Consider the following 25,309-nt stretch of genomic DNA (forward strand, 5'->3'; position numbering starts at 1 on the left):
GTGAGTTTACCTAATCAACAAGTGCGTCTTATATACCGGTGCGTCTTATACACCGGTGCGACTTATATACGTTTTTTTCGGAAAAACTGACATTTTGAGGGGGATGCGACTTATACAAAGGTGCGACTTATAGACCGGAAAATACGGTATGTAAATACAGTAGACTCAAAGGGACCACAAAAATTTGTATTCTCAAAAATTTCTCTTGAGTAGAGATTTTTTGCAATTGTGGCCTTTACAAGAGAGCGAAAGACTTGTTCGTCTTAACCAAAGTTTGCGGTACTTTATTGCCAATTTTGATGCAATTCACATGTTTTCACATTTTGTGAAACACTACACGCAAATCCAGTTACAAAGCATGTGGAAATCTGTGTTCTTTCCATACTTCCTACAGTGACACACCTTTGCAATGGTAGTTTTTTCTCTGGTACATTTTGTAGGACACTCCAAGTTTGCAATGGCAGAGACTCGTAATGGCAGGCACGCAATCAGCTGGACAAATTGCTAAAGCAAAAATTGGGATGTAGGCTGTATTTTTTATTTATTATTATTATTTTTTTTTTCCCTGAAAAAACGGCTCCCCCTTCAACAACTGCGGTTTATTGTAGTATAATGTCTTGTCGGGACAATGGGGAAGTGTGGGAGCTGACGCAGGACTTGGGGGTCTGCAATGAGCACCCGCTGCTTCTGTTCAGTTTACAGAGGCTGCCTCTGTCAGTATAAAAATGTGTACCAAGGGGATCCTCAGCAAATAATGGTATTTCGCATAAGTGTTTCTTTCAGCTATTTTCTTGTGAAGATGCACAAGATTGGGGGAAAATGTTGTGGTGGTCGTACCACAAACTGGATTCAGCTTGCAGCATCTTTTTCATGTGTGGAAGGAAAATTGTACGAATCACAGGGATGAAAACTGAGGGTGATCACATTGTGAGCACATTGCTTGCTGCAAGCCATGGGGAGGGTTGAATTTTAAATCCTGGGTTATGGGTGCTGGGTAAATGGATGGGGGAGGTTAAAACACTGACGTCCTTTGAAATGAGTTTTATATGTAGGAGCTTCTTGCTGTGTGACAGGGTGTGCATAAATTTTGTAGCTTGTGATGTGTCGAAAAACAAACAAACAAACAAGAAAGCCATCTCCTTTCAGGGCATGTGCTTTTTGGATAGTCTCAAAACAACAGCGACCCTGAATGCGAAGTGGTTGTCCCCTTGCAGGTGCGCAAGTACCTGCACAGCTCAAGCTGGGACACGCGCATCGCGGCCAGCCAGGCAGTGGAGGCCATCATCTCCCACGTGCCCCAGTGGGACCCTCCTGGTCTGCCCAAGGAGGAGGGGGAGGAGGGGAGAGATGGTGAGGAAGATGCTTTTCCCTTCTTCCGTCGCAGTTGCTAATTGATTATTAGTAAGCACACTTAAATGACCACAGTGCAGGCAGTAACCAAATGCCTGTGAGCCTAAACAGTCGGCTTTGTTGGTCGCTGCTCTGAACAATCCAGTTCCAAAAAAGATGGCCTTGTCCAGTTGGGAGCTCTGTAGGGGGTTCTCTGGGGACCAGTTTCCTAGCTAACATTACCGGGCAAGTAAATTCACATGGCAGCAAGTGAAGTGCACACTGCCAACTGCTATGTTTCCTTTGGAAACACAGAATGAGAGCATGTCACATCACTGGAACCATGGGCGTCGGCAGGGGGGTGCAAAGAGGCACTTGCACCCCCCCCCACACACCACCCCATCATGATTGCCCCCTGCCCCCACCCTCTCCCTCTCTCCCCCCCCCCCCCCCCCACAATACAACAGGTTTGCCTCCCTCAAGATAAAATCCTGCTGACGCTGATGATTGGAACAATCGGCCACCTGTCTGTGATGTAAACTTTCATATCCGGTCTTTTGACTTAGCGACAGGAATGTTTGCTATGGAACATAAACTCACCCCCTTTGAGCCACAATCACATTGGTGATGGATTCAAGTGAACTCGTCACAACCACCCTTTAATGGTTAGATGACCGGCACTTATATATAGCCTCTGTGGTGAGTTGTCTAAAAGTGTTGGTTATTTGAAGCCTAGGATGTGGTTTTCTCACGGTAAACCAGTTTGCATGAGGCAGTGAGAATGCAAAACGGTGTACTTTCCTGCAACCTTGGCTCATGCTACGACTGTGATGCTGTTGTACCCAATCTGTGTTGTGTCAAGAAAGTTGCTCACGCAACTCGCCTGTGTGCAGTGAATGGGGAGGCCTCGACACCGGGCACCCGGTCACCGTCCCACTGGATGCGGTTTGAGCACTTCGACATCCACCAGGTGCTCAAGCACAGTGGCATGCTTCTCGCATCGGAGGGCTCAGAGTTCGACCTCGACGATGACCTGCTCGGTGAGTCTGCACCATCTCCGTGGTTGGCTTGTTTTTTATGAAAACTTGTAGGAACTGCCGTGTTTGAAGGAGGTGAAATCTTGCATGTTTGTGTGGCATGGAGAGTTGTTTCACTTGTGTAGGGCCTAGAAAACTACAGGTTTTCCTGCTCAATTTAATCCATTCGCCATGCAATTTAGTCTATACGTCAGCAAATTTAATCCAAGTGCCATGTAATTTAGTAATCTGGGTGCCAGCAAATTGAATCGAAGTGCCAACCAATTTATTCCCTTTGCCAACCAAATTAATCCGGCTGTTGGAAGGTTGTTCAGGAGTATTTTGTGCGAAATTAGGCGCAGCTTTGTGGACTTTGTTGCGTAGGGTGGGGTGAAAACGTGGTGTTTGCTTATCCATTATGAGCAAAATATCTTATGCGCGCAGCTTAATGGACATTTACCAGCGCACGCAAACCAGGAGAGCGGTCTTATTTGATCTGTTGGTGCCAAATGCTGATCGTTTGCAAGATCGTCAGAAGTATCGTCTGCTCGCGTATTGTTTTGCGAGCAGATAATACTTCCACCATCAGCGCACATTCTCCTTGTTGACTCCAAAGTCGTGCTGTGCTTGGAGGTTTTAAGTTTTCTTGGCCTCCAAGACTACCTTCTGCTTGAAAGCCACGGTGTAGTGGCACCACTTCGTGGGCGCCATTGAGCCACGAACACGGGCGCTTCCCGAGGTCACATGACAACGTATGCAAGCAAGCACGGAACGCTGAGAGTTGGGTTCACAACGTTCAAACAGGCCAAATGGAGCCTGAAAACCATGTAGTTCTCAATTCGAAAACCTGCCGGCTGCAAGCCTGTGGCTCTGAGGTGGCGTTGAGTGTCTAGCGATAGCAGTAAAGCCGCGCCCTCGAATCTAAGCCAACCCCCAACTTTTGTAAGTGACTTTTAAAAAAAAAAGTATCTCATAGATTCAAGTAAATACGGTAAGCGGGTTTGACTGTAGTTGGTTCACTTGCAATGTGTATCGAACAGCAGGCAAAGAACCCTAATCAGTCGTGTGCCTTGTCTCCCTGACGCCATGCTGTTCTCCTGTATCTGTGCAGGCAAGTCGAAGGAGGCCCTGCTGCACCAGCGGCGCCTGCTCAACCGGCGCCTTGGCCTCGAGATGGCAGAGCACATCGGTCTGGACACCTCGGAGCTCTTCTCGACAGACGACCTCGACAGCAGTGGCGGTGGCGGAGGGTGGCACCGTCCACCCCTTCCACCCCTCGGGCCGAATGAGAGGCCCTTTGTGCAACCCGGTGCGGTGGAGAACGCCCTTGCAACGGTATGACCCGTCACCTGTTCACTGTCTGTTGTGCTTGAGTGCCTGTGTATGGGCATTTTAAGGTCACTCACCAGTGGATCTGCAGATGGATTTTTTTTCTGTTGTTGTTGTTTGTTAGGCGATGTAACATGACCCAATGCTGGAAAGGTTCAGTGAAACAAGTTTTAGTACCAGCTTCTTGTAACGTTAGTCGAGCATAGTTCTTTCTTGTGCGAATTTTAATTTTAATGCGGCACTGTTTCTGAAGGGGGGCTTTGGATTGGTTTGGCTTGCGGCTGTGCAGAACAACGCCACCGGAGTGGGTCATGTTGCTCCAGTGCCAAGCCCTGTGCCATGCCCCGGCCTCTTTCGGGGCCCCAAGCGGCGGGCCAGCGTTGCCAAGGATGTGCCAACCTCGACCAAGAAGTCGCGGGGCTGTGGCGTGGCCATCAAGGAGGAAGTGGTCTGCGACGGGAACAGTGCCACCGAGGGAGAGAACCTCTGGGAAGAGGTGAGGGGACTGCTTTGCTCTGAGGGCAAGACCCAATTAAAAAAAGTTAACGTTTCGGATTCCATACGGAATCCTTGATCATAACGAGTTGAGGCAAGACGTCGTTGCGGTTTTCATGCTTTCAAAATGTGACGTACTGACGTACTGAGCGTAGATACCGGGCATGCTGCCCTCGGTCCTGTTGATGGTATCTGATGTCATTTGAGTTGCATTGTTTTGAGTTATTCGGCTCATGACTTGAGAGTCCAGTCCATGAGCAGTCTCGTCTGCAGGGAGGGATTGTGGCAGTTTCTAAAGCTAGGCCTCTGCCATATAATAATAGATGGGTTTTCCCCCTCATGTCACCAGGATGTTATGAGCTGCAGCAGAGATCACAGGGGACTGAGCATGTAAAAGCATGGACAAGCACTGGGAAAGGCTTCTGCTTGTTGCACTTGAAACGTCTGCTGTGCTGTTCCACTCTTTCTTTCGTAGGCCGCACGGATTATCTCATTTGATAGGGGTGTGTTGCACCCTAACGTCAACAACCTAGAATAATCTTCTTTGATCTACAGTGTTCTTGACGTAACACGACAGTTCAAGAAACATCCGTGCCGAAAGATAAATACCCGTAGAACTGACGCCACGGCATTCGATTCTCTGACTCTCCTGCGCACGTCACTTTGTTGACTGCTGCTTCACTGCCTGTGTATTTTTTAGTTGTTAGGGGAGCACAAGTTCGCTCCAATAAACTTGTTTTTTTTTTTTCTTTAAGAAACTGCGTCATCTTTAGCTTCGTGACAATATGCTGAGATGTTTAAAAGTGCCAGTTTCCCTGGTGTCACGGGAAAGGATATATGCAGAATCAAGGAGGATTCATTTGAGGCACCCTCTTGTTGAATCTTTGGATTAAGGCTGCCGATAAACATAGCCCTATCCCCCTTCTATCACTGTTGGAAACACCCTTTACCTCTCCTCTCTCAGCAGCAGAGTGGTGAGTGGCCCCTGGAGGCGTTTGTGGAGGCCCTCTGCCAGGACCTGTTCAGCGCCGCCTGGGAGGTGCGCCACGGGGCCGCCACGGCGCTCCGAGAGGTTGTCCGGCTCCACGGCCGCGGAGGGGGGCGCACCTCCTCCACGCCCGCTGCGCTGGTGAGAACCTCGTCCCTTTCTTCCCTTCCTTCCCATTGGAGGAGGAGCACTGTGACTTCGCTTGTGTGGTTCCCTTTGGTACCGCATGTTTGGGAAAACTGCTCAGCCATCTTCAGTGTGTGAAACCTTTAGATGCTACTGAACGTAAATACGGTAGGTTATATGACTGAAACGCATCGGATGTGTGATACGTGCTGGTATTTTACCGCACGTGCGTGTGCCCCGTGTTCTTTGCCGTGTTGCACGAACCAGCTGGCATGCATTAAAGGGCTCCCTCTTTAGCAGGCATGCGTGAATATTCGAAACCTCTTACTATCGAAGCCATAACTGCATATTCAGTTTGGATTTGTGATCAATGAGCTTAATTAGAAAACAGAATACTTTCAGAGTGCTTTGAAGCTATAAAGTGGTAGTGTGCAGTTGCAATAAATGAACTAGGATGCCTGAAATTGTGCCTTGTTGTCAGTGAGAAGTGCCGCTAAAACACATCCAAAACGCAACCTTTGCAACAAGTTGGAACAAGTTTGAATGCATTAGGCACTGTAGAAATCACATTGAGTGCTTATGACCACTGTCAGATTGCGCAGACTTTCTGCAGTACTGGGGATAGGCTCTCCTGCATTGGACTGATTGCTAAGAGCCGGAGGGCAAAAAGGAAGAGTTTCCAAGAGCGCTTCTTATATTCTTGGCATTGTGCTAACTCCACTGTGCTTATCTTTCTACATCATCAACACCCTCTACATAAGGAAGCTTAGCCATGCACTGCGTTCTTTGTAGACTGCTTATCAAATGATCACCAGTTATTTCATTTGTATTTTAACTTTAACTAGCTGATTTTGTTTCCACTGTGCACCATTTTATAAGTACTTTTTTCTTTTCACTCATTGCTCTTTGCTTGCTTTGCACCATTAAAAAGCAATAACAATTGTCATCATCATCTTATAAAATGATGTGCATCGTTTGCCTGTTTTTAAGAAGAGTTGAAACTTGGACAGGTAGTGACATAACCTGGAAATGAAAACAGCACCACATCTGACAAAAAAACGCAGTGAAAACTGCTCAAGTTTTGTCTCCATTCTTCCGCATCCCATTTGACATGCTGTTGCTTCATTTCAAGATGGAGGGAGGGAGTTACAGTCTTGCAGCTAGTGCAGCTCATAGCGCTTTGGAGTGCACGTAGCTTGTAGACGTAATATTTTTCTTTCTCGTGAGTGGGTGAGTATTAGCTGTGCTATGGGACATGTCAGGGCACTTCAAGCTAGTGTTGATTGCACTGCTAAATGCTCAAAGAAATGTGTGGCATTATAAATTGAAGGGTGCCTGCTTTGCCAAATGAATAAGTGTGCCCGTCTTGTGAAGCAGTGGTCATTGTATGCAGAAGCTGAAAAGTCTTGGGAAGCAAAAATCCCGGATCATCTCCACTAATGTGCAACCTACCTGGGGAAGGGCAAAGCGTGAAGTTTATACAGTAGCCGACAGATTTTTCGGACCTGGAGGGGAACGAAAAGTAGTCCGACTCCTATGGGACAACTGGCGGTTCCTTGGGAAAGTCCGGAATATCCAGCGAGTCCGAATTTTTGGAGTCTGAAAAAACGGTCGGCTACTGTAAGTGTATTTTTGGCGCCTTGGCGTTTTTGCCAACGCAGATGAAACTGTTGGGGCGTAGAGGTATACAGCCTTGCTCTAAAAGTTTGGTGTCTTTGGAACACTAAGCTCTCTAGTGCGAGGCGTAAACGAGTGTCCCGATGTTTTTTTAGTCCGCGTTATGTTCTAGCGCGAGGCATAAACGAGTTTCCCGGCGTTTTAGTATTGTGAGTACATGAGACGACGATGACGACGACGACAGGAGACGCCAACCGCCCCAGCCCCTAAGGGGCTTCGCCCCTAAAAGATGCCAGGGAGGACAGGAGTGAAATGCAGTTGTTACGATTTACACGTGGGCCTGCAAGTGTAGGGGGCACGATTCCTGTCATTGCAAACTGGTACTACAAGCTCTGTCCACGCCTGTCGCAGATGGAAGCGGCCAATCAGCTCTTCTTGGAGGACCTCTCACTGCGACTGCTGTGTGTCCTTGCACTGGACAAGTTTGGGGACTTCGTGTCCGATCAGGTGAGCCCCAAGGGATGGCATCATTGTTCCGTGCTTGTTTCCTTGCTGAAACCAACTAAGGTGTCGCTTGTGTTGTGGTGTGCATTAATTCATAGTCCTACACCATAAAATGCCTCATCTTGATTAAATGTAGTGTCATTGCATAAAACCCTGATTTGAACTTTTTTCTACTAGGTTTCATTTACCAGTATACCAATGGGGCAAAAAGGGGCAGGTTGAGTTGTTTCCTGAACAACCCAACGTGTGGGATCTAGCGAACTGTGTACATCGATTGGTTGAAGCGTCCTACATATCTCTGCACTAAAGGAACATGCACTAAGAGGCACCCTTATGCATGTGCAAGAGCTTTCCAGGACAAATGTTGTGGAGTTAATGTTTTCATTGTGGCCAGAAGCACCACCGTGTTGCTATCGGTGAAGGAATGAAATTGGGAAATTTCAGGGCAAAGCATGGCTTTGGATGACAGAGGCCAGGGGCAATAGGAAGTCTTTGTGACTAGTCTTTATTGTACTCTGCGCATCATTAAAGGGGCCCCGCAGCGCTTAGCACTGACTACGCAAAATGTATCTTGGGGTAAAGTCTGTTGTCCCAGCAATCTACTCCCGCAAGAATTGTAACAATCCGTCTGGTATCACCGTAGCTACTAAGCGAGATGAAAAATCTTGCAAATCTCTCAGCTCGACTGCATGCTACGTGACAAAAGTTGTGCATTCTTTGATTGAGAAGGGAGCAGCTCGTAGAATTTTCTTCAGTGCCCTGCGATATATCATAGGCCGGGGAGCTTTCTCCTTTTCTCCAGAACTTGGAGGGGTCTATTTCCGGTCTGGTGCAACGAAAAGGCAGGCATGGCTGTCTGGTCGCAAGCGCGCGCTCAGGCTGGTAGGGCGTTTTTGAAGCAATAAATGTTTGTTGTTGAGCGGATTGGTCGAAAGTGTCGTATTGAGTTTGTTACTCAAACTCTGTGCCCACTCAAAACACAGGAGAAATGCCAAAACTGTTCGTACACGTTCAGGCATACAAGAGTTTAATGCAGAGTGCCGATGGCGGAGGGTCGTCACAGGAAATGCGAGAAGTTGACCAGCAATAGCCAATAGGACAGCCACCGTGGTAATGACGCAATTACACTGGTGTAAAATGAGGGAATAGTGGTGCGTAATGAGGGAAATTGAAGAAAGTGCGGTTGGTTTTTTTTGTGTCTTTCACAGCGGTTTGCAAGCGTATCGCTTCACGTGCACGTGTAATATTTAGCTCGGGTATTTCTGGCAGTGTGATCTACACGTCGCGCAAGTGTATTTGCACTGTTCAGAGCGTGTTTCAGGGCCCCTTGAAGGTAGTGATTATGAATGTGACTTCACGGATGTATTAACGGTTATTGCGTCTGTACGTCCTCCTGTTTCCCCCCCCCCCCCCCTCCCCCAGGTGGTGGCCCCCGTGCGCGAGACGTGTGCCCAGACCCTGGGCCACGTCCTCAACCTGATGATGGGCAGCAGCAAGTGCAAGGGTGACGACACCGGTGTCGCCATTCCCCCACCACCGTCCGGCGTGTGGGGGGTGGTGCGGGTGCTGCTGCAGCTGCTGCAGCGGCCCGAGTGGGAGGCCCGCCACGGTGGGCTGCTGGGCATCAAGTACCTGCTAGCCGTCCGCAAGGTGGGGGCAGTTGCTGGTGCCGCCTCCATTGGTTGCATGCTCGCCATTGGCCTCGGAGTTCAGTATGGCCAACGTGTGTTTAGCTGTAAACCGTGTGTTACATGTATATTCAGGAGAGTGCATTGTGTGTTCAATGTAGGACGTAATTCACGATATCCACGCTGTTATGATCAGGATTGGCTGTGGTGCATGAACAGAGACAAGGCTAAAGGCGGCATGAGCTATCTGTGGGGGTGCTGTCTGGGCCCCAACGCATTGGTTTAACAACAGAAATGGCTGTTGCACTGCTCAGGGCAGACCAAGTGTGACTTCACTTGTGGTGACAGCAAACGGGGCTTGGTAGCGAAAGCCTAATGGGATGTGCAACTGAAGTGCAACGCTGCATTGTATTGCTTAGCACTGCTGTTTGTGGATGCCCATCGTTCTATTGGTGAAAGTGTGCCGGCTTGTTGGCTGGCAGCCAACACATCTTATGCTTTTAGAAGCCATGCCATTTGGAGCAAGTGGAGAACATTGCAAGTGAGTCCAAACCAAGGCAGAGGGGTGTGTCCCACCTGTTCTGCCGAGAACGGTGATGCTGATCAGAGGCCAGTAATAGGGGTGCGGCTTTTGTGCTGAAGGGGATGACTTCTCCCTGTCGCACCCCGCTGCAGGACCTGACTCCCGTGCTGATCCCGGCGGTGTTTGAGCCCGTCTTCCAGGGGCTGCAGGACCAGAATGACGACGTGAGCGCAGTGGCAGCCGCCGCCTTGGTGCCCGTCACCGAGGACCTGGTCAGGACGCTGCCCCTACAGGTGACGACCCCCCTCCCATCCCCAGCAGCCTCTGGGGATGAAGGCTAAGTGTTTTTTAAACATGTTGTGCAGAATGACACTTTGTCATTGGAGAATACAATTTGGGAAAGAAAAAAAAAAAAACGCTTCAGCCTTTTGTATCACATCCCCAATTCGGGTGAAATATAGCGTGTTACTCACATCGTCTACGCCAAGTTTTGTTGACTTGTTGTTGAGAATTTGTTGGCTGCTCCCCTCCTTATAGATATGTGAACAAGCATCGGTATTCATAAACTTGTAGCTTGAGATGCAAGGCACCAACAGAACCAGCCATGTGATGACCAACTCTCTGCACAACTGCTTGTGGTTATATGCACTCTGTGCACATACAGTTTTGAGAGATCGTAAGCAGGTGCGTGCTGGGTCAGTCGTCCCTTCGTGTGCTATGGTTGTTGCCTTGCATGCTTCCCTGTATTGGCGGCAGGGATGTGACCTCAGGAGGGACTTCAAAGCCATCAAAGCACAGGTGCAACGATGTTATAAAGCATCTCGCGTGACCCATGCAGGGGTCATAGCCGTTTGGCTTGGCTTTGTGCATCTCAGTTTTAGTTTTGTTCCCAAAATTTTCATTGACGTTTAATGTAGAGAACGTTTGCTGTGGAAAAAAGGAGTCTTGTGCAGTAATTGTTATGAATAATAAGCGGGTAATCTTTTTCATTTGAAAGCATTAGGTGGAAAATTTGGCATCCCTGGCTCACAAATAATAAAAACTATTGCTGTTGAGTTAAAACAAAGTTAGGTGAAAGTGAAGTCGTGATTGCATGGGGTTTGAACCAGGGATTTCAGTTATGTGAAATAAGCATGTATGCCCAATGCCGCCACAGCTTAGTGACACTAATCTAGCTGACTAAAAATGGGCCTTTGCGAATGCATTGCAGCCTTCAACTGAGATACGTGTGTTGGAAACGTACGGAAAACTACATGAGCAATTAGAGCACGGTAATTGTGGAAGTAGCAACTTGTGGAGTAGCATGGTACGTAGCATGGCAAAGTAAATGTGGGCACCGCATAAGCCGGAATATAAGTTGAGCCGGAACATAGGTCAACCACCTTACCTTGCGGCTGAGAAATGGCAAACAAATTGAGCCAATGACCGGTATATACATCGAGGGTTGACTTTTCGGCAACCTTCTTGATGGAAAATCTTGACCTATATTCCAACTTGTAATGCTGGGTCACAGCAACTGAGATAAGTTCGGCAATTGTACCCAAATGCTTTTGCAATCGCTACACTGCAAAGGGTGCTTACCTGTCCGTGCGAGCTTTTTTGGTTCTAGTGGTGTTGGTTACATGGGATTCACCTATAGCTGGAAACTTTTTCGCAGAGAGAATCGTTTGCTGGGTCGTGCTCGCCCTTCTCTGTTGTGTGCCTGTCGATGGATTGTTGGGAAGTATGCAGTGTGGCAAGAGGGGGGACGCTCCCTGGTCGTGGCTGTTGCAGGTTCCTCGGGTGGTGGTGACCCTGTGGGATGCCCTGTTGGAGCTGGACGACCTCACCTCCTCCACGAGCAGCATTCTCATGCTGCTGGCCGCCCTGCTGTCCCACGCCACGGCCAAGGGGTGCGTCTGCACAGACCTCTTGTTGTGCCTGTAACAGCTGTGTTTTTTGTACATTTGGGATCAAATTTCAGTCCACTTTGAACAGGAAAGGATTGGAGGTGCGACAGTGTGAAATTTTCGGCTGCGAGTTGGATTGAATTGAAAGCAAATGACTTTTTTAAGGTTTGGAGTTTGTACACAAACTCATGGCAAAAAAAGAAATTATTTGAGCACTCGGGGGCGCTATGCACCTATGTGTTTGTTTGTAATCTTAGGGCATCGTTATGGCATCGAAGAACAGCTGCTTGCAGCAGTGAACACATAGGAACAAATGCAACTGATACATTCCAGGCCTGAAACGTTGCAAAGTGTTTCTGATGCTGGTTTCATGGTTCTCACTGTTCTTTCCTCCTCCATCGTCATACTGGGGGAGGATGTGTTCTTGGTTCTATATTCCTTTCCCTCTCAGCTAAGGCCCAAGGCCCTTTCATAGTGACACTGCTGCAGGCAGCAGTGACAACCCATGATGATGACATTATCTCCGTTTGTCCCCTTTTTTCTACTGTGTAGCTTCCTCTTGCTGGTGGCTGTCAACTTGTGAACCAGTCTTTTACGAGGGGTGAGATACAGTGCAGTTTAAGCATCACGTGGGCACAGAGAGCTGTTCAAAGTTAGTTAGAGCTGGGACTGCCTCCAGCTATATGATGTCCGCTGTAATGCAGTCGCTGCCTGTTATAACTGAGTGTTGGTTGTGGTCGTGGCCGTTTAACTCTTTCGGGACCGCCCGAAAAAGTGATGAAAAAGGGAGGTCTCGCTACAAATTTTTTATTACATAAAGCAAAGGCACCATCCTACCTTAGCATATACCAAAATGCAGCTAATTATGTTCTTTGACATACAATACCAAGTTTTACTTCAACACTGACGATAGAACCATGAAAAAATCTTAAAGTAAGAACTTCGTAAAAGAACTACAGAAAAAGATAGAAAGAAGCATAATTATAAAAATATTACAAAAGAATAAAATTATTTCAGAATATACAAAATCTAACACACTGCTTTGTTTCTTCATCGCGAAAGTTTGATGCGGCTAGGTGTAACTGGTTTTTTGTTTTGTGCGTGATCTCTTTGGCACTAGGGCCATGGCTACGTCGTCGCCCAGGTGCACGCCGGGCTCTCGTCTTGGCGAAAACTTGATCCCTTTCTGAGATGGTGGCAGATCACCACCATATGTAGTTAACACCCTAGCGAACAAATATAAACCAGCCAGAACATATTTCGAGCGCACATACCTACTCCAGAGACAATTGAAACCGAAACCAACACCCACCTTTGAGCGCGATTTGATGTTCCAGGCTGATCGACACCCGAATCCTCACTCGAGCTGAAATCCGATCTCTAAAGCCGCATTCCGACTCTTCACTGCCACTCTCATCGTTAAAATCCACAGTAGAAGGCGAAGATATGCGAGACGAGATGAGGCGGATTTCTTATCGCACTCGCGCGAGTATGACGCCATGTTTGTTTACATTCGAAACCACTGCCCGTCAGAATAAAATATCTGATGCGTTGCCGCCTGGCGATAAAAAAAGAAACTTCACAAAAGAGAAAACTATAGTTTTCAAACAATCTCCTAGATGTCGCTAGGTGTTCCATCAAGCGAAAATTTGTATTCTGCAGGCTCGTGAAACCATCGATCATATGTGATCGATGGCCTATGGAGCGGTCCCGAAAGAGTTAAAGTGGGCTTGGCCGTATGGTACCTGCTTCGATGCCCACCACGTGTCGTTGCCCTCACCACATATATTTTTTTCTTTGCCCCACGTTTTCGCTTGCAGTGCTTGCGGAGATCACCCAGTGGCCACAAACAATGTGGATGGTCAGCACCCTGGCGTCCCTCCCCCTCCCCTAGTGGAGTGGGTTCCGCGTCTGTGGCCCTTCCTGGGCCACAACGCAGTGGCCGTGCGTCGCTCAGTGCTCCGCTCCCTGCTCATCCTCACCTCTGAACAGGGGACACCGCAGGTCAGTGCAGGACTCCTTGCAGGGCAGGGTTGAGTGTTTTTGATGCAGTGCGGTTGGCCGGTACATGGCCACACTGCTTTGGCCGATCAACTTTCAAAAGGGGGTGTTTTTTACCACCTGCGCAGCCCCTGAGCGAGTGGATCCCGCCATTGCTGCCTTCCATGCTGCGGCTGCTCTACCAGCGCTGCCTGCTCGAGACCTCCTCCGACGTCCTCGACCTCATCTACCAGGTGTGTGCAGGGCGCGGTGGACACTGACCGAATGAAGGCCTCAGAAGGACTTGGATGCCCTTTCGGGGTTGGCTGGTCGAACAAGTTCACTTGGAGGATTCCTTTGTTTGTGTTTTGCCAATGTCACTTGTACGCTTGCTCTCAGTTGTGCAGCTGGGCTCCTGTATCAAAATTAACAGGCGTGTGGATTGGGAAATTTCAGCTCGAATCAAACGCCAAATAGCTGATACAGTGGAACCCTAATAATGCAACTTTCAAGGGACCAAACGTCGTATGTGTCCCACGACAGGTGTGGGCTGAGTACTTATTTAGACTACTATATTTAACTCGTTCTCGTGTAATTTGCGAACCCCTAGCTGAAATCTAGTATCAAAAAATAAACGCCTATTTTGTGCCTCGCTCTCCTCCGCAGCATCTGCATGTAGCCCACAAGCCATGCAAGGCACGCTACTCAAACCACGTGCTGTCTGGCGCTATTTATAGCCCACCAGTCCTGCGCCCTGCCCGTGCAAGATAAGGCCGGCGTGCTCGAGCAAATTGAAAGGGGAAAAGGCGAGAGTGTGGGACAAACAATAGCAGAAGGCGGCGCTGAGAAAAAGCAACCAAGAAGGAGCAGGGTGACAACACAGCTTTGACAGATACTGATAAGCAAAGAGCAGAGATACAGGGAGAGCAGCATACACACACGCGCACGCACACACACACAGACAGACAGAAAGAGACAGACAGAGAGAAAGAGAGAGAGAGAGAGAGTGATGATGATGATGGCAACATCAAGAAACTAATCAAGCAACTGAAGAATGCGGGCGCTCGCTTATCGCCACGGGGTTGCATCGTATGTGTTTTCGCGTTCGTCTGCTAGATGGAAGCTCCGAATTGGCGTTCCACCGGACTTCGACTTCTCGCAGTTGGCACCTTGGCATTCTTCTGCTGTGTGGGGCCATCGAGGGTACAAGACCGCCTGCTAGTACCCGCCTGTTTGCTTGCGTCTGTTCAGCAAGTGATTGGGCCCACATGTGAACTTTTGCATATCAAGCTGCGTCAAACGGGAGTTAAGAATAAAGAAAGGTCGGGACGTTGTGGCTAAGCGGTGTAAAAGATGGAAAAAGTGCCAGTTTATCCCTGCCAGGTTCTGTCGTATGAAGCGTACCGCATGCACCCGAGTGTTGTATCATTGGGGTGCATTGTTTCTATAGGGAGTTTGCCAGGACTGCAGTGATCCGTCTTAAGAAGCAGATTGTCGTAATACAGGGGGCATATCAGCAGGTCTCCACTGTATCGTTTTTTTGGTGTACTAGCCACCTCTCTTGGAAACAAACTGGTCTGTGTTGTACAATGGCTGGTACAAGCAACTGCTGTACTAATCTGGTTCTGAGCTTGTCGTTCCAGAGGCATGCCTCCATGTTTCAGCCTCTCCATCGCCCTTATTAATGACACATGAAAAACTGCGTCAGGCACTGCTGTATCGAATGGGCGGGGCCAGAGAGCCCTCAGTGGCAACCACAGGAGGAAGTGATGTCAATGATGATTACGAAAACCCAAAATTTGAAATAATAAATGCTTTCACCAAAGTTTTCTCACTGCTCTTATGTATGGGGAACACTTCTTGGGGTTCAAAATTTCCGCTGTACATATATTCCCCTGTATAGTGTCTGTGTTACGCATGGGTCTTGACAGGGTTGCGGCTTTCTGGACCACGGTTTCAGGAAGTGCTTGTCCCGGTGGTCGTGTTTAACTGTGTGCTTCTTGCTGACTGCAGGTGTGGGAGCAGGTGGTGCGGGGTGCCCCCCTTGGTCCCCTGCTGACGGCAGCCTGCCCCTACCTCAGCTCCTGGCTCTGCCTGGCCATGCACCCAGCACACCTGCAGGTGAGGGTGTCGATCGCCCACTCTTCCTCCTCTTCATCTCTCCCTGTGTTAACTCTTTTCTTCTCTTTGTGTATGTCCATGTTGAGGGGTCTAAGCTGCAAATAGTGTAGGGCCAAGCACTAGGCCTTGGGGCGCACCGTGGAGCATTTTAATTGAAGACTGGACGGTGTCTTATTCTGCAAATTTCTGAATTTCATGTGGCCTGCTTGCCTAGATGCAGCTTTGTTGTTTTCTTTGGTTATTTTTGAAGCAATACTGTGACTTTTGTCCTCGACTTTCATGCTACAAGTTCTTGTGGTATAGACGAAGTTGGTCGCATTTTATTGTTGTAGTGTTACCATTTTTGGCTATCATTATTTTTTTGTCTTTAATGCCGTTTCTGTATCGCCTCGTGCGAGGACTGTGCACCCTCATATTTTGAACTTGATATTTACCAGAAATTCTTCGTTTGAAAGTTATCTTGAAAAATCTCACATCACATGCCTGTCAGTTTGCAGTCGTGAGCAGTCGTGTTTCAATGGCAGCTGTGAACAAAAAGCAGCAGTGCTACTGGAAGATTGTTCAAATTTCAAAGCATCATACCAGGCGAAAAAATTATGTTGCTAAATATTGTCGGATAAAAGTTGGCGTCTTTGTCCTGGAAGTGAGCCTTCGAAAGTTGGTGGGCAGATTTCCTCGTCGAACACTGAGCAATGGCTTGGCTTGGCTTGACCTTTGTTGTTCAACGGGTGCAGATCGACGTCACAGCACTGCAGTGGCTGGTGCTCCCACCCAACCTGAAGGTGAGTGATCCAGGAAAGAAAATCGAAATAGCAGCGTAAATTGTGCACAGCAGTACTGGAAATTTCGGCTAAAGACCTGAGATTCCGCAGAAAGGAAGCATGAGGCAGTACCCTGCCTTATTGTCCTACCTTTTTGCCGTTTTCTTTCTCCTGTAGCCTGGTCCTCACTAAGAACTATAGATATTGTGCTTGAAACACTCTACACAATAACTAATTAGCATAATTTTGCAACAAATACATGGTTGGTAGTAATTGCAAGTCTATTGTAGCTGGAATCATTATATCCGTTGTAAACTGTACTTCAAAGGATTAAGGCATGTTGTAAATGAATTAGTAAGCGCTGTTTCTGACATGTTCGAAAATCTCTGCAAAACTAGTGCGAGTGAGTCAGGGTGAAGTGTTAAGCGGTGGTTAAGAGTCGATCCCCGTTAACATGCTTGTGTGTCTGCGTATGTGCTTTGCAGCCCGACAAGAAGACTCGTCGTCCCGGCAGTGTAGGGGGAGTGCTCTCGTGTCCCCCCGAGAGTACCCCTGGGGTGCCCCTGGTGGGGGAGGTGTATCTGGCAGGGGCAGAGTCTTTGAACGAGAACCCCGCCGAGCGCGAACGCCTGGTTCTCCAGTGCCGCTGCTCTGCCGCCAAGTGAGCGTCCCCCTTGTGGCCCTTTTGTCGTCGTGAATAGTTGGTGTAATAGTAATAGTTAGTTGAGCAGGGGTGTGTTGGGGGATTCCTCGCAATTTACCGTATTTTCACGTGTATAACCCGCACCAAAAATGTGGAAATTTCAGTTGCAAAGTTGGGGTGCGGACGATACGCGGGGTTTTTCCTTTAGTGCAGCTTCACGGCACAACGTGCATTGCCGTGAAGTTCCTACACAGTAACACTGACTAAGCCTTCCGTGGCAGCGATTGCACAAAACATACAAGGTCAAGGAAGAAAAAACAAGGACGAGTGCACTGTAACAACTGAATTTTATGTGTGAATTCTGACTTTTGCCTGGCAGTCGGTGTATTCTACTTGCAAAATAAGTACTTTTTCTGTCTACATAGTCTGTGATGTGTTGCTTGAGCAGTGGCTTTGGTGCAGCCTTTCCTGTATCAAATGTGCGGGCAATACGCGGTGATTGTTTTTCTTTTCGGCAGGCTGAAAGTGGTTGCGAATTATATGCAGGGGCGGGTTATACGTGCGAGAATACGGTAGATGGCATGAAAGCTGGTGCAGTGCTGTATTGACACAGTTGCCACGTTCGCTCAACATTGCTTTTCCTGGTATGGTCGAATCTTGCCATATGAAGCAGTGCAAGGGTAGCAAAATAGTGTGGTGCAATAATTTGATGTATACTACTGTGTTCGAAATCTTTGGATGAAAGGCAGTGCAAGTAACCACTGAAGGCTGTAGGCCAAATATTTATGCACCTGAAACATTGACACGAACAGTTTGTTCTCTTAGGTTGAAAAAGTGCAGTAGAGTAACCTGCTTGATGGCAAGTAGCCTCCTGCTACTTGCCATAATGTGGTAATTTGATATACAAAGCCCGTGATAACAAAATCCTACGAGTTTAAATTTCCGCAGCAACAAAATATTTTCGGATCCCCGGCAAACGTGCTTTAAAATCCCATATATTTCATATCTCACGGCAACAAAATGGTTGTGGAAAGCGATCCTGCATTAACGAAATTCACTGCGAGTCTAGTCGACATTTTATCCACCCATTTGAGGCTAACAGTGACCAAAAAGTGCTCAAATGCATTTTTTTTTTTTACTCAAACTGTGCTAACTTTTTCCACAGCGCACTTATTTGCGCACAGCGCACTGCCACCATATTTGTTTACCAAAAAAAGACCGTGCTGCAGGAGGCGGTCTTGGAGACAGCCATAGCCATAGCGACCTGTGTTACACAGGCAGTAAGATGGCTATGACGTGGGAGGGAAACACAGCCCCATGTTTATCCCGTAGAGTAAAGCTAGAGTAGGGTTTTATTGAGCCTAGGAAGTATGCTCAATGGCAAATTGCAAACACAGAAGTTCTGTTTCGTGCCACCCTTGAACTGCGCCCTGCAGCTTCTCTTCTTCTTCACAGAGGGCAGGGCACTGGATTTTTTGAGAAAGCCTGATTGCCCCCTCGCGTCTTACCCCCCACCCCAGGCTGCTGGGCCTGCTGTCGGGCTTTGTGACGCTGCCGATGCCCGGCCTGGAGGTTCCCCCCGTGGAGAGCCCCGTGGAGAGCTTTGCGCGCCTCATGCTCTTCCACCTGGCCTCCAAGAGCGCCCTGCAGCGCATGATCACCGCCCAGGTCATGGCGCACTGGGTCACCCTGCACCGGGTCAGTTGCTTCCTCTTTCTCTTCTCCCAACTAGTGGGGTGGGACGACACCCGCCACGGTGGCATGTCGACGGTGGTTGGAGCCCAAGGTCCATCCTGGCGGCCGCAGCCGCTTTTCAGATAAAGGAGAAAAGCTAGAGCACCCACGTTCTGAAATTTTGAGGCATGTTGTTAAAGATCTCGAGGGGGTCTGAACTAATCCAGAACCCTCCACTATGGCACGTCTTACAGCCCAGGTGTAGCTTTGGTGTGCTAAATACAGTATAGCCCACTTATAGCGAACCTGGTTTTAATAAAATCCTGCCTATAACGAACAAATCTTTGTTTCCCGTTACCGTTTGTATAGATGTATTTTGTGTCCAGATATACCAAAAGTGCACTTCAGTTTCCCAATGTGTTCATTATAAGCAGGCTCGACTGTAGTCAAAATTTGGTAGTTCTGGCTTGGAGGCAGGGCAGCGATGGAGTGCAGCGCGAGTTAAAAATATGTAGGAGTTTTTTGTAGAATGTCTGCATTTCCTTTTTCTTTTTTTAAAACAAAGTAACCAATTGTAAAGAAAGCTGTTGAGCAGTTGCTACAGTTCAGGCCCCACTCAGTAAAAAAGGCCGAGAAGTATGGATGTGGAATCTTTGAAATTTCAAATTAGAGTTAAATAGTCTGTGTGGGAATGCCACATTTACATGCATAATTAACACACTGAAAAGTGCTTTTCTAGATTTTTTTCCCCCCCCATTTGTAACCATTGTGTGGTGAATGCACACCTCCTATGTTTCATTGTAAAAATAGTGTGGCATGCTTGGCAAAGGCCATAACTCTAAATTTAGTAAGCCCCCCCGTTATGGTGCAAAAATTGTTTTTACTGTTTTGAGTAGTGTCTAAATATGTGTTGTCAGTGCCGGTTTAGTGAACCATCCAGTTGGGACGTGGTTTCTTTGAAGGGATGTCTTCTGTAACAGTGGATTAGTTGCCCAGCACTGGCTTGTATCGTCTGTGTAACTTCATTTGTCACCAGTGGTATGGGGCTTGCAGAATAAAGGTGAAGGTTATGCCAGTATGTGTGGTGGGATGCCAAACCGAAATTGTGGAAGGAAAAAAACATTTGGGGGCATACCTTGCCTAGTGAATGAATTTGAGTACGGTAAATTTTGGGGTGCAGAAAACGAAATGTGTGTTCATTATACGAATAAACACGATTATTCTATTTGAGGCAAAAGTTTTAGTATTTGATTTTATGAATCACTTGAAAAATGTTCAAATGTTTTGTTTCGGGGTTTTTTTTTTTTTTTTTTTCCAAATATTTTGATGAACCCTAACCGAAGCTGCTTTTGCAAATACACACACAATCTATTGGTGAAAATAAGTCGGAGGGCTGAATTTTTAATAACGTTGGGAGGAAAAGTGCCAAAATGGATTGATACTTTTGTTTGTTCTTTTTCTACCTTTGGGTGTTCATTTTAAGGGGTCAAAATCCTACTATTTGATTTCATACCTCGTTTGATTTTGGAAGGTGTGTGCTACCTGCACCGCCATTGTACGAAACACTTATAATTTATGGGGCCTTCAGGAGCTGTATCTGTGTGAACAGCTCGCGTCCAGCTGCGTGGTCCTGCACCTGTCATGTCGCTGCGCTTGTCGTTCTCATCGCATGGCAATCGTTGAGTTGCTCTCTCTCTCTCTCTCGAGCAGATCTCTTATAAGTCGCTGCCTCACCGCCGTGTAAAGAGAGCGCCTTGAGTGCTGTGAACGGTGCACAACAATGCACGGCACGTGCCCTTGTGCCACCACCGCAGGCGGCGCACGCGTGCCCGGAGTCGGTGCGCGAGCGGGTGCTGTGCTGCCTGGGCGAGACGCTGTACTTTGACGAGCTGGCGAGCGCCTTCACCCGCCTGCAGCAGGACGCTCGGGACTTTGTCGCCCTCCTGCGCCACTTTGGCCTGCCCCTGCCCCCCGGCGACTTCCCGCCCAGGTGGGTGGTGGCTTAGGGGGGGGGGACTCTCTCTCTACTCCCTCCTCTCTTTACTGTCTGTCTGTCAGGTCAGGTCGGGTCGGTTGGTCACAAGCACGGCACTGGGGTGGGTGAGGGCTGCATTCACTCTATTCTTACGCGCACCTTTTTTCCCAAAAAATGCATCCCAAAATCATATATCAAATGCATTAGAATCAAGTACCAGGTGAAACAACAATTGTGGTTGTTACCCATTATTGACATAGCAAAGCGAGGCAACCATAATTGCACGTCTGGGCCAGCAAAGCTGGCCTGGCTTTGTGGCTGGCTGGCAGCAACCAACACCAGATAACAAAGAGAGAGTCTAATCAAAGCTTATCTCTTTGCGCAGAACGAAGGCACCTATTGCGTACAAGGTATACCTACACACGTACGCAAAAGAAAAAGACGTGCGTGCGCAGGAGGCAATTATATCCTTTCCATGGGTGGTGGGCATGGGTGTGTTGTGTGCAAGGTGCAGAGGTTAGGGGTTCTGCAGGGCTTTGCGAGTGCTTCTCGTGCCAAGGAAATGTTAAAAACAAACACTAACAGATGTCAAGCACCCCTTTTTAGAAGCCCAAGATTGCAAGCCCACGGTTTTCTGTACTGATGAAGGAGCAGGAGCGGTGAATGTAGGTAGTACCGTGGAGTGCACAGCCTTCTCTACATGGGATATTGCCGCTCTGTGATATTTTTTTCACATTCCTGAGTCTTTACGACCCAAGTTTGGAAGTGCAGTCAGCATGAGCAGTTTGACGTAGAGTGTGCTGCAACTAGAGGGTGACGAGAGCCGGCCTCTTACAATAATAAATGAAATCTTTGCACTCATTAGCGGCCTGTCCTGTAAAGAAAAATTTTGTGTTTATTTTTTACGGGCCACAAAAATCGGGTGTGCAATAAAATAGAGTGTGTTATGTTTGAGTAAATACTGTAATGGCAGCACAACCGTGTACCTACCCCCTGGTGCAGCGTTGTACTGACGGTGGACCAGGTGATTGAGCTGGTCACGACGGTGTACCAGGGCCTGGTCCAGCAGGTCAAGCTCCGGCCCAAGGTCCAAGAGGTGAGCCCGCTTCCTTGCGTTGTCTAGCATGTTTCTCGTAATGCTACCACCTGTAGGAGAGTAAGTGTGTCTGGCGAGGAAGTTGCAGAGTCCTCCTGGGCGCAAGGCCTGAAAGGGGTTGGACAGAGTGGGGTCGATCGTGTACTGTCGCACTGAGAAAACCCTGATCAGTGGTTGGTGCCGAGTGTGGGCCATCGCTGGGTGGAGGTGTGCATGCTCGTGTGGTGTGTGCAGAGCCTGGAAGAAAAGTGCAAGGGCCTGCTGAAGATGGCCGTGCAGATGCAGAAGGACCAGGTCTCCCTCAACACCATGTGAGCTTGCCTGTCTTCTTTCTCTGCTTCTTCTTCTTGTTCTTCTGCCCCCTTGTTTGTTTTATGGGGTGAATAACTGCCCTTTGAGCATTTTTTAGTTTCCTGTCTTTGCGGACTGGAGTTCGTCTTAAAAAGGTTCTATTGAAGGCAGTGCAAAGCAGTGTGTGTCAGTTTGTGGCTGGCACATGTGTAGGTGCGATGTTTGCGAGCATATGACGGTAGGCAAGTTTAATTGGCAACAAAACACCATGCGAACCTCGGTCCTACAAATGCATGCTACACCAGGTTTAGCTCAATTTGTGTGCAAAAAATGTTAGATTGCTTCCAAAGCTGTCTGCTAAGTAATCTATGTTTACAACAGGAAAGTAAGTTGGTATTATTGGTGCGGGCTAGGTAGGAATATTTGGTAGGACAAGCTTTAGGCTTAGTGATGGAACTAGCTTTGGGCTTAGTGATATTATTGAGGCTTAATTTATCTTGTTGTACCCACATGGGTCCTCTGTACTTCTTCTTCCTCGCACCTTTCTCTACCTCTATAAATGTTCACAGGGCCCCCACATCCGGTTTCTTCCTCTTGTTCTTTTCCCTACCCCCGGTAGAGTTTCCCAGGTAGTTGTGTGTGTGTGTGTGTGTGTGTGTGTGTGTGTGTGTGTGTGTGTGTGTGTGTGTGTGTGTGTGTGTGTGTGTGTGTGTGTGTGTGTGTGTGTGTGTGTGTGTGTGTGTGTGTGTGTGTGTGTGTGTGTGTGTGTGTGTGTGTGTGTGTGTGTGTGTGTGTGTGTGTGTGTGTGTGTGTGTGTGTGTGTGTGTGTGTGTGTGTGTGTGTGTGTGTGTGTGTGTGTGTGTGTGTGTGTGTGTGTGTGTGTGTGTGTGTGTGTGTGTGTGTGTGTGTGTGTGTGTGTGTGTGTGTGTGTGTGTGTGTGTGTGTGTGTGTGTGTGTGTGTGTGTGTGTGTGTGTGTGTGTGTGTGTGTGTGTGTGTGTGTGTGTGTGTGTGTGTGTGTGTGTGTGTGTGTGTGTGTGTGTGTGTGTGTGTGTGTGTGTGTGTGTGTGTGTGTGTGTGTGTGTGTGTGTGTGTGTGTGTGTGTGTGTGTGTGTGTGTGTGTGTGTGTGTGTGTGTGTGTGTGTGTGTGTGTGTGTGTGTGTGTGTGTGTGTGTGTGTGTGTGTGTGTGTGTGTGTGTGTGTGTGTGTGTGTGTGTGTGTGTGTGTGTGTGTGTGTGTGTGTGTGTGTGTGTGTGTGTGTGTGTGTGTGTGTGTGTGTGTGTGTGTGTGTGTGTGTGTGTGTGTGTGTGTGTGTGTGTGTGTGTGTGTGTGTGTGTGTGTGTGTGTGTGTGTGTGTGTGTGTGTGTGTGTGTGTGTGTGTGTGTGTGTGTGTGTGTGTGTGTGTGTGTGTGTGTGTGTGTGTGTGTGTGTGTGTGTGTGTGTGTGTGTGTGTGTGTGTGTGTGTGTGTGTGTGTGTGTGTGTGTGTGTGTGTGTGTGTGTGTGTGTGTGTGTGTGTGTGTGTGTGTGTGTGTGTGTGTGTTTAGTTTTTGGGTTGATGGAGTCACATTGAAAATGGGATCACCAATGGCAAATAAGTAGTTGTGTGGCTGACCTAAATGGTTAGTTCTTTCGACTGCTATTTCTACTTTTGTGTGAGCAGTTGATGTGCCCTTGGTGGTTCCAGTCTGAAGCGCTGCTCCAGTCTGAAGCACTGAAGCGCTGCAGCGTTGAACAGGGCCCTTCACAGACAGCGCCCAGATATTTGAGCTTTAAGCAGCTGACCTCTCACTTCCCACACCTTGTAGCAGGAAGACGTGCGTTTGTAATTAGACTTGTTTTTGGCCGCATGTGTAGAGCAGTGACTGTGTAATGGTCCGTGGGAGGCGAGTCCACTGTCCTCTCCATCCCCTCACAGTTGCCGTTGGACGTGCGATGCTTCCTGTCTGCTCCGATTTCCCTGATGATTGATGGTTGTCCCCCTCTTCCTCCTCCCTCCTCTCTTGTGCACCCAGGGTGCAGGCGTGGCTGGCCACCTTCCTGGTGCGTCTGGGCCGTCTGCCGGAGAAGCTGAACCCCGTCATCCGGCCCCTCATGGAGTCCGTCCGCCGAGAGGAGAGCCCCCTGCTGCAGGTACGGGGAGAACTTGGCCCACCGTCCTCTTTTGGCAGCACTGTCCCCTCTTTCTCCTCCCACTGCAACCGCTTCTTCTCTGAGCGCGCGCTCTTCATTGGCATGTGAGCGGAGGGCAGGTACAAGAGATGCAGTGTGTGGTGCCCTTTCCTTCCACCACGACCAACTTTACTTCGGACCTGCCCAGCCAGCGGCCCTCTATGGGAGCGCTTGCGCCGAGTCTCGTTTCGCGCCAGGCCGCTAGGGGCGCTTTTACGCACTGTTGTGGCGAGCAGCGGCTACGCTGGCAGTGCGTGCTCGAGCGCTAGTAGCAGCCGTCAAGCGCGGGAATTCGTGTTTAATCACACTTCAGTTAATTGATTGTGGTAATTCTGAATGAATAAGTAGCAGTTTTACGGTGACCATCCCTGAATGAATGTTTTTTTCTGATTCAGCGTGTTAAGGCGGGGCGGAGCCTCTTGACTGGCTTTCCCGTTGTGAGATGCGTTACGGTGCACGCGACACATTTAGTTTCGTGGTCTGATATGAAGTGATGCCGAAAAGAAATAACATTATCTCACGTACTGACAATGGAACTGGCTAGCTAACCAAAGTGTACAGGTTCATACTCGCAGGGGGAGGTTATTCCCGAATTTGATGTACATTGGGATGTTCATAGCATAAACCAAATTTATGTCATAAAAGCTTCCCAAGAACTCGTTTTGTTATAGGATATACAACAAAATTGAAGCTTTCTGTCGAAATTCCTCATGAAGTGTAGCGGTTTTTCCGCGTTATAGGGATGCGGAGGAATTTTGTGTGCTCGGAAAACAAAATGCAGAAATTCAAGCACCGAAGATGCGAGTTACGGTCTTACACGCACTAATTAGCGATGATGATTTGGCACCTTCTTTGCGAATAAATTGGAACTTTTTTACTGCGAGTGCATGTGAAGTGCTACAATGACCTGCTACACTACTAACTAAACAACTGTCATTTTAAGCCTATTTACAGGCTAATTTTATTTACACACGCAATGCCACGGTTTAGGCACACAATGCAACACTGTAGTCAGGTTTTCAGAACATTAATGAACGCTAGTATTGTACAATCCTTTTCACTTTGGCATTTTTTTAAAGTTCATTTTTGTTCACAACCATACAGTTCATTTGAACAATAGAGCACAGTAGTCACACTTTCAGCACTATTCTGAAGC

The 25,309-nt window shown here is 48.2% G+C and overlaps 1 protein-coding gene across 3 annotated transcripts in view; it reads left to right on the forward strand.

Annotated features, from left to right (window-relative positions):
• Positions 1–25,309, forward strand: part of LOC144138676 (TATA-binding protein-associated factor 172-like) — a 98,227-nt gene that overhangs the window by 40,110 nt on the left and 32,808 nt on the right. For 2 of the 3 annotated variants that reach the window (XM_077671069.1, XM_077671071.1), the window contains exons 3-21: positions 1,215–1,350; positions 2,223–2,369; positions 3,457–3,680; positions 3,964–4,170; positions 5,134–5,298; positions 7,312–7,407; positions 8,827–9,054; positions 9,708–9,848; positions 11,329–11,447; positions 13,265–13,448; positions 13,574–13,678; positions 15,438–15,545; positions 16,280–16,327; positions 16,792–16,967; positions 18,470–18,647; positions 20,438–20,613; positions 21,601–21,694; positions 21,929–22,005; positions 23,997–24,114. In XM_077671069.1, the coding sequence (XP_077527195.1) occupies positions 1,215–1,350; positions 2,223–2,369; positions 3,457–3,680; positions 3,964–4,170; positions 5,134–5,298; positions 7,312–7,407; positions 8,827–9,054; positions 9,708–9,848; positions 11,329–11,447; positions 13,265–13,448; positions 13,574–13,678; positions 15,438–15,545; positions 16,280–16,327; positions 16,792–16,967; positions 18,470–18,647; positions 20,438–20,613; positions 21,601–21,694; positions 21,929–22,005; positions 23,997–24,114 (2,727 nt within the window). The remainder of the gene's footprint in view (positions 1–1,214; positions 1,351–2,222; positions 2,370–3,456; positions 3,681–3,963; positions 4,171–5,133; positions 5,299–7,311; positions 7,408–8,826; positions 9,055–9,707; positions 9,849–11,328; positions 11,448–13,264; positions 13,449–13,573; positions 13,679–15,437; positions 15,546–16,279; positions 16,328–16,791; positions 16,968–18,469; positions 18,648–20,437; positions 20,614–21,600; positions 21,695–21,928; positions 22,006–23,996; positions 24,115–25,309) is intronic. The other variant, XM_077671070.1, reaches the window with a different exon arrangement.

This window comes from Haemaphysalis longicornis, unplaced genomic scaffold (genome assembly GCF_048455015.1).
Source record: "Haemaphysalis longicornis isolate Haplotype H1 unplaced genomic scaffold, Haemaphysalis longicornis Haplotype H1 scaffold_5, whole genome shotgun sequence".
Lineage (NCBI taxonomy): Eukaryota > Metazoa > Arthropoda > Arachnida > Ixodida > Ixodidae > Haemaphysalis > Haemaphysalis longicornis.